This window comes from Nematolebias whitei, chromosome 13 (assembly GCF_014905685.2).
Source record: "Nematolebias whitei isolate Nwh7 chromosome 13, NemWhi1, whole genome shotgun sequence".
In the NCBI taxonomy this organism is placed as follows: Eukaryota; Metazoa; Chordata; class Actinopteri; order Cyprinodontiformes; family Rivulidae; genus Nematolebias; species Nematolebias whitei.
Window position 1 is genome coordinate 2,575,403 of NC_056510.1, and position 9,397 is coordinate 2,584,799.

Genomic DNA, 9,397 nt, shown 5'->3' on the forward strand with positions numbered 1-9,397 from the left:
ATTATTATTATTATTATTATTATTATTATTATTATTATTATTATTATACACACCTCTAGTGGTTTAAAGAACTCTATGGGAGGGGTAATTGCAAATGTGCTCCATGCGTCTGCATTGTGAGCACGATAACTTGAATAATAAATGAGGCATCAAGTTCTGTTTTGGTGTGCAGCTACATCTAGGAGTAAGAAAGGTCGCTATCAAAAATTGGGTTGTCACATCAAAATCCAAGCTTGCTGCCACCATATATCTATGCAAACCAACCAGCATCTCTGTCTTCTACGTCTTACCCTTAGTCGGGTTTTGGAAACAACAGTTCCAGGACAGAAAGCTTAGACCCTTTTTCCCCAGTGACGCTTCAGGTCATCCTGGGGGACCACAAGGCTTTCCTAGACCAGAGAGGATACACGATCCCTTCAGTGAGTTATTCTCCAAGGTCTCTTCCCAGTGGAACATGTCTGGAAAACCTTCACAGGGGGCGTGGAGGAGGCACCCTGAACTCCGAGCCCCCCCGGATGATGGAGCTCCTCATCCTGTCTAAGGTTGAGACCAGTCATCTAATGAAGGAAGACCTTTTCATCTGCTTGGGTCCAGGATCTGGTTCTGTCAATCCTGGTCCAAACCGCATGACCACAGGTGAGGGTTGGAACGTAGACGGGCCAGTAAAACCAGAATTTTTCCTTTCAACGCAACTCTGCCTTCACTATGACCGTCCAAAGCAACACCCTCATTACTGAGGATGAGGCCCAATCCATCCATCTCCTGCTCCGTCCTACCATCATGGCCCTTAACTGCACCAGACGCTCCGCAGGCGCCCTGAATGGACGTCGTCTGCCGTGGTAGCTCGATGGTCTGAGGCTGCATCAGGACGGGCATAGAAACAACGGCCAAGTCTTTGTGCGAGTTCACTCGCTGTGGCAGGATGTACATCTACAGCTCTCATCCTCATTCAAGATGGCTGGCAGAAACACAAAAATGGCTAAAACCAGCCGTTTTTTCTTATACTGAGCTAAAGTTTGATGTGGTAGTAGCTGAGCATCATTCACAAGATGCTCTGATTATACATCTCCGATCGACACACGTCTCTCCAGATTTTGCTGTTACATAAAATTATAACGTTATTTTTGTTTGACCAAGATATCGTTAACTTCATTTCTCTCCTCAAGATGCTTACAGTTTAAAACTTGAGAATAAAAGAAGTAGAAGGCAAAAAGATGAAAATGTCCGGAGAGGTTTATGTTTGCTTTCTAGCCGCTTTGCACCTGCGTCAAAATGGAGCCCCGAGTGCTTAATTGGTGGAGAGGGAGGGGGACCAGGACCAGGACCAGGACCATCGTGACCCAGATGAGGAGCTCCCGTGAAAACACTCGTAGAAATCATTAAATGAGACGAGGTTTGATCGCTTGCTGATTGTTTTACCCCTCGCTGACGGAGTGTTGGTGAGCCGTAGTGACGAGCTGTCAGCTGATCCGAGCTCTGTGTTTGGGTCGTGCATACACGTGCACGGCTCCCTGCAGATATAATGCTCCTCCATAAAGGCTGCTAAAGATGGGAGTAATACCTGTAATCAGCAGACGTAATTGCAGCTGGAGACAGACTTTAAAAGAGACTGGAATGGATGATTTGTCTGAGATGCTCGTGTGTGAATCTCTAAATTACAGCTCCACCTGAGCCTTCAGGGTCAGCAGATGAAGTCACGCTCACACTCTTTATTTTGATTTTACACTGGTTTCTTTCACTGCCACCCTGCCTTCCTCTGCCTTACGTTTCCTTTTGTGGCGCTAACAAGGAAACAGCAAGTCTTGTCTGCCCTGCACGCTCAAAACGGACTTTATGTTCTCTTTACAGACGGCTGGATGGAGGAACTGGAGAATGATTACCTCGTGCATGATTACTGCTGAATCAAACAATGGAGCCAATCTGAGAGAAGCTTAAATTATACTGTAGGTGCAGGCAGATGTTTTAGTGCCCTGATTGTTTAAAAAGGTCTTAAAAATCACTGAAATAACCTTAAACTGATAGAAAAAATAAAAAATAAAAACATACTAATAATAAACTAGTTAGAATATATCACTGTTTTTGAATTCTTGTTAAACAAAAATTATTTAAAAGACTGATAAACTGGGCCTTAACAAACAGCTCGGCGCTCCTAAAGACACGTTAAACTCAGGTGCCTTCAGTCTGTAATCAGTCTGCTTGTTTAAAGGGTGACAGGTAGTCACAGGGCTGTTTGGTATCAAGGTGTGTAGCACACCGTGATCCTCTCTGTAATAACAACAACGTAGACATACAAACTGTATTTTCATATTCACATTAACGTGGTGTTGTGGAAAAAAGGGATTCCCAAAACAACCGTGTGTAAGCTGCAACACATTTATTACAAAGCTTTGGAGAACAGCCAGCAATCACAGAAGATCAATGCATTTACAAGTTCACAGTTATCAATGCTCTCACCTGTCCAAGGCTCTGACCTGTTCTGACTTCCTGAAGAGGAAAACAATCTGTTTTGTAGAATTTCAGCTTCTCCCCCGCCATCGAGCCGTTATGAGAAACACGGCTGCAGACAGCAGGACGAGGTATCCAAGGACTCTCCAAACTTACGTCACTGTAATCATATCAATCAGCCTGAAGATAATTAAAAGTATATCTTGCTGTCCCTTACTGGCAGGTTTCATCACGACTGATTATTACATAGAATAAGAGTCATGGATCATTTAATATCAGGTACAGACGTCCATTTTTGGTGTGTGGCTGCATTTAGACATTAGAAAGGTACCTGTCAAAAACTGGGTTGCCACATCAAAATCCAAGATGGCTGCCATTATACATTACATATTATTATTATTATACCATATTATATTATTATGTTATTATATTATTACATATTATATTATTATTATATGATTACACATTACATTATACATGTAAATATTGTGAATGGGATCAATGGGAAAAATGAGCAACACACTGACTTCCATTTTGCTGTGTGGCTTTATGTAGTTGGAAAAAAGGTAACTGTTGAAGTTTAGGGTGCCAAGTCAAAATCCAAGAGGACCACCACCATATATGAAAACTGACCGCCCCTATCATTTAAGGAAACTATGCTTTCTAGTTTTTATGTTGTTTAAAAGCATAGCTTCCTCAAATGATTGGGGTGGCTTAAGATTAATCCGTGATGGTCATGCACTGGTTCCACCATTACACCTGGTGGTGGATGAAATGACTCCCTCCACTCTCCAGGATCCATCACTCTGCGCTGCCTTGGACAAACAACAGCAACAAAATAACTCCCTCTGTTCTTCTCCACAGTGTAACCCCTACCCACTTGAAAATGTTGCACCAAAAACATTGTTGCCCTTTCACCCTTGTCAGCAGATGATGCCTTCTCTCGTCAACTGATGTTGAGACGGATTAAACCGATTCAGCGCTTCCCTTTCCTGTGTGCAGGTGAACATGCCTGAGCTGGCCTTGTTACGCTTCGTGGTGTTGGACGATGACTACATCGGAGATGACTTCATCGGCCAGTACACCGTGGCCTTCGAGTGCCTTCAGCCTGGCTACCGGAACGTGCCCCTGCTGGGCCTAGCAGGAGACCCCTTACCTCACGCCGGCCTTTTTGTCCACGTGGTTATCACCAACCGACGAGGGGACGGGAAGGCCCCGCGCCGAGGGCTGTCAGTGAGGAGGGCAGGTCGACGTGGAAGGGAGTACGTCTCACTGAGACACACGGGCATCAAGATGGTGGACGAGGTCTTCAAACAAGCGGGTGGGCCCCTTAAAGAGGCCACAGACCTGCGAGAGTACGCTCAGGTACGAGAGAACATCGTGTGTGTTAGATTATGAAGGTTTTACAAATGTGAGAGTCTTCTCTAGTTTGATATCTGGTTTAGATCTTTTTTTAACAGAGAAGTTTTTGTGGTCATATTGAAACTTATCTTCTATAGCACCCATTACTTGTGGAGTGCCTCAGGGCTCTATACTTGGTGCTCTTTTCTTCTCTTTGCATTTGCTCACACTCAATTGTATTTTCCGACGATGCCTTCACTGCCTTCTGTAGTTTGATGTCTGGGTATAATTTTCACAGTGGAGTGAAACAAACAGCACTTTTATTATCAAAGGATTGGCTGAAAAGATACAATAAAATGTGTATTGTCTGCGACTACTTTAGTTGCTTGCTGCTGATAAAAGATAACTAGTCATGCTTGAGAATAGTTTCAAGATAGCCCTTATTTGTTTTTGCTTTTTCCTAATCAAAGTTTTAAAAGTGGACAAAAGATTCACCTTTTTTTTAATTTAAGGAAAAAAAGTAATTTTAAGCAGTTAAATAAGGTGGTTGATTTTTCCTCTAAGGAACACTTAACTGTCACAAAGGTAAAGGGACTTCCAACGGTGAAAAACCTGGTTTCAAGTTTAATATGGAAGAATTAGACTACCCCGCACACAGCCCCGACTGCAGCCCATCTAGCACATTTGGGACGATCTGGAGCAAAGATTGAAAGCTGGACCTTGGGGCAGCTGTGGATGAGCGGTTAGAGCAGTTGTCCTCCAAAGGAAGAGTTGGGGGTTCGATTCCACCAGCAGTCACATGTTTGAAGTGTCCCTGGGCAAGACACTGAACCTCTCATTGTCTCTGATGTGTGTCCCATGTGTATGAATGTGTGTGTGGAGGTAAATGAGGCTCAGATTGTTGTAAAGAGCTTTGAGTATCTTGATAGAAAGTACAGTCCATGGACCTTCTTGTCCAACATCAGTGCCTGTCACTTAATAAAAGCTCTACAAAAAGAAAAAGGCACCCCCCCGCCTCTGTGCATGTCAGCTTGTTAAGTTAATTTAATAGGGACTAGAACTCTGGACAACTTTCACAAACATGGTTCTGCAAAATGATCATAAAGACGGTCCAAATGTAAGTTCCTGTGACTGGCGATACAGGAAGTGGAATATTTTGCTACAGAACCAGTTAAGTTAACTTCACTCATTGTCCCATTCCAGTCCAGAAAAACACTCATCTTCAAAACTACAAACATTCACTATTCAAATCCCTCAGCGACAGGGACATCAGCATTCCCCTTGATTTTATTAGAATTTTGGAAGTAATTTCAAAAACTGTCCCGTATCGATTCCCATGTTGTTGTTTTTGTTTAAAGCCTTTTTTCTATAAACTTAGAGCAGAACAAGTTGAGTTCATTATAAGTTTTAGACGTGAACGGAGAAGAATTCAGTTCTGTTCCTCCTGTGAACCGCTGTGTTGAAGGGACGCGAGTACCTGGAATCACAGTCCACCTGAGACGTGTCCTTTGGGTGAACAAACGAGGAGGAGGAGGACGAGGCGTGACAAAAGGACGAGTCAGTGAGAAGTGTGGAGGAGGACAATAAAGCTTCTATAAATACTCTAAAGATGTGGAGGCTGTTCACACAGCACCCACCAGCTGGTCGCAGAGCACCAACACGTCTGAAGAGAACCACACTGTGTGTTCCAACACCATTATATGGGATGGATGAGCAAGAAGTGTATACAGTATATATACCTGTGTGTGTGTGTGTGTGTGTGTGTGTGTGTGTGTGTCTATATATATATATATATATATATAGACACACATTTAAAATAAATCTTGTTTTCATCCAAGTCAAGGTTTTAATGATTTAAAGGCCTGCATTTCATGCAAGCACTACATATCGTGCATAAGTTTTAGACTAAGAAATGACAAAATTCTGGTTGTTTATGTTGAATCTCTTACATGACATCCATCCATCCATCCATCCGTCCATCCATCCATCCATCCATCCATCCATCCATCCATCCATCCATCCGTCCATCCATCCATCCATCCATCCATCATGTGGAGAGTGGTGGCGCAGAGGTTAGAGAAGGTGGGCCTGTGATCGGAATATCGCCGGTTCACGCCCCGGTACCGACAACATCAAAAATGTGGGTGGGGTAGGTGAAGCACCCTCATTCGCCCCACTCTGAGCCCATGAGCAAGGCACTTATCCCCCATCAGCTTCCTAAACAGGTCTCGCTTGAAAATCAGTTCTCGTGACTCAATGAGACTACCTGGATAAATAAAGGGTAAATGAAAAATAAAAATCCATCCATCATCTTGTTCTGGACTCAGGTCTCGGGGGCAGCATCTTGATCAGGGAGGTCCAGACATCTCTCTCCACAGCCTCTTCCAGTTCTTCTGGGAGGACTCCAAGGCGTTCCCAGGCCAACTGAGAGACGTAGTCTCTCCAGCGTGTCCTGGGTCTTCCCCGGGGTCTCCTCCCAGTCAGACACGCCTGAACCACCTCACCTGGTTCCTTTTGATGTGGAGGAGCCACAACTTCCTGTATCCCTGATCTTGTTCTTTCAGTCTCTACCCAGAGTTCATGACCAGAGGTGAGAGTAGGAACGTAGACTGACCGGTAAGCAGAGCGATTTGTCTTACAGCTCAGCTCCCTCTTCACCACAACGGACCGGCACAGAGTCCACAATACTGCAGATGCTGCACCAATCCTTCTGTCAGTCTCACGCTCCATTCTTCCCTCACTCGGGAACAAAAACCCAGAGATATGTGAACTTCTCCACTTGAGGCAGAACCTCACCCTCGACCTGAAGAGAACATCTTAAATTATATTTTATGAGATTTCACATTTTAACTCAAAATCTGTAGAAGCTATTTTTGCGTTTGCTAATTTGAATTAGCTGTGGGAGCCATCTTGAATAACTGGTTCTGTTGTTTTCTGTACGCTCAGCATCTTGGGCACGGGTAAGTTGGGTTAAACAAACGTACGTTGCTGTTGGATCTGACACATATGATCATGTTTCTCCCCTTTATTAGTTCAGTTACTGTCTTTTTCAATTCAGTTCAATTCAAAAATACTTTATTAATCCCAGAGGGAAATTATATAATGAGGATGAGGTGAAATGTTGGACTGAGATATTCTGATAGACACAAACGTGAGCCAAACAATTACTGTCTGCATTCACCTTCCTGCAGCGACTGATGAAAATTTAACTCGCAGCATCTTTAACGCCGACAAATAACTAAACAAAGACCAAATTAAGTCTGATTGTAGATGTGAAGCAACCGTTGCCCGTCAGTTTTCCATGTTCTTCTTGCACCTCCGGTTGTCTTCTCGGCGTTCGCGCCCCTGCTGCTGTAAATCCCACATAGACAGGAACCTTCCTGTAAGTTGCACGTTCTCTGCCCAGGAGCAGAGCTGTGATTCTTCCTGTTAAAGGAGACGGGTATGAAGCCAACGAATGTACATTTACGGCTTCAAGTGGACGTGTGGATCACACGTTTAAAAGTCAGGGAAGGATCCTGCAGTTCCTCAAGTGCACAAAGTAAAACTCTTTCCGTCACGAACTTTGTGCACCCCGAATGAAACGCACACATTAAAAACACACTGAAGGCTGATTTCTGCTCCATCAGAAGCGTTTGTGACTTCATCTCTTGATGAAGATGACGTGTTTTGTTCCGGCTCCGCCCCTGAACTGGTTCTGTGCGCAGCCCCCGTCAGAACTGTTGTCTCGCTGTGCTGCACCAAGTTCTGTGGGACTGATCAGAACTTTGTGACCGTGTGGACCTGTGGCTGCGTGTCGCTGAGCTTGTTTCCTGTAACTGTCCCAGTGAGGAGCAGCTAACGGATTATTTAGAACGATGGTCAAAGAACTCCTGGAAAAAGATGGCACGATGTTTGTGCACGGAGACGTAGGCGGCTTTCTCTGCTGTCCAGGACGAGAGGGAGTTTGCCTCGGCTCGAGTGTCGCCGTCTGTCAGAAACATCTGGTATCTCCGTTTAAACCAGAGATACCAGATGTTTCTCCTCCAACTCCTGAGAATAAACATCCAGTCTACCAATCGTGCGCTGTAGTGGGAGGGGCTTACCAGGAGTTCTCCTCCGCAGTTTCTCTTCGAGTATAAAATGTCTGCGCAAAAACTACCGTCTCGCAGGCACATCAGCGTGACCCGATGTCTTTCATCTTGTGACGTGTAAACCAGCTCGTGTTCTGAGCTGACCCAACGCAGAGCTACGTCACGCAGAGAGGAAACACCGGATGGTTCTGAAAAATACACTCGAAAACCAACACAACGTTAATAAAATCAACACAACGTTAATAAAATCAACACAATGTTAATAAAACCAACACAACGTTAATAAAATCAACACTACGTTAATAAAATCAACACAACGTTAATAAAATCAACACAACGTTAATAATTTGATTTTAACACAGTTCAGAGTCGAACTTATGTGGAACTTATCAAACTGATCTCTAGCTGAGTGTAACTGTGATGTAAGAGAACGGAGCTGTATGCAGATGTCTATTATGACATATGTCTATTCTACGTCTAGTTCTACACAACCCTTTGTGACAATGTGAAAAAGATATTTCAAGATTTTAGCCCATTTATTAAAAATCTAAAACTTGTTAGAAAACATTTCTTATTTTTCAAGTGATGATGTTCACAGGACAGACAATAACTCCAGCTCTAATCAATCAATCAATCAATCAATCAATCAATCAATGAATCAATCAATCAATCAATCAATCAGTCAATTACAATAATGGGGCTTGAACAGTTTCACAGAGCTCGGGCTCTAGATTTAAAATCCTCCACAGTGATTCCTGGTGCACGGACAGCAACAGCTCTGTGTTTAATTAGACGAGTACAAAGTGGCAGCACGCTGTCGAACTGTTGTTCTGCGGTTGGCGCAGGACGGTCCGGCTCCAATCCGCTCCAAACACGACCAGAACCAACGTTACACTGAAGAGAACCTCACCGCGCCTCGCTCCACTCTCATTAGTACATCCCAACAAAACTAACATCTGCGTCAAAAGGGATTCTGATCCACTTTTAACTGAAAACAGCAAATTAAAAATACACAGTCATCGTCATCATCATCATCATCATCATCATCATCATCATCATCAGTTATCTTCGATAAACTCACAGTTCAAGCAGGAAATGAGTGAAGACGAATGTTGGATCTTTTTCATCTGGTCCTTTGGTGTCTCTGCCACGACTCCAGCTGTGCTCAGTTGGTCCACGTCATGTTCGTCTTCTACAGGTTCATTCAGCCACAGGTGTCCTGACCCTGAACACCTGCACAGTTTCAGCCTTTCACACATCTGTCAAAGACAGAAGAGTTCTGCTCTGGTCTCTGTCAGGAAACGTTCTCTGGTCCCGCCCAAAACATCTAATCTGCTCAAATTTAACAACTTTCTACAGAAGTGCATCACTAGATGGAGTATCATGTACACTGGTCATCCACCCATCCATCCATTCCTCCAACCATCCATCCAACCATCCATCCATTCCTCCAACCATCCATCCAACCATTCATCCATTCATCCAACCATTCATCCATTCATCAATCCATCCATTCACCCATCCATCCATCCATCCAT

General features: G+C 43.9%; 1 protein-coding gene across 1 annotated transcript in view; it reads left to right on the plus strand.

Annotated features, from left to right (window-relative positions):
- satb2 (SATB homeobox 2) overlaps positions 1 to 5,284 on the plus strand; it is a 130,108-nt gene extending 124,824 nt beyond the window's left edge. Inside the window, exons 11-12 of the mRNA XM_037687139.1 lie at positions 3,448 to 3,810; positions 5,252 to 5,284. Coding sequence (XP_037543067.1) covers positions 3,448 to 3,810; positions 5,252 to 5,284 — 396 coding nt within the window. The remainder of the gene's footprint in view (positions 1 to 3,447; positions 3,811 to 5,251) is intronic.
- The last annotated feature ends 4,113 nt before the right edge of the window (positions 5,285 to 9,397 follow it).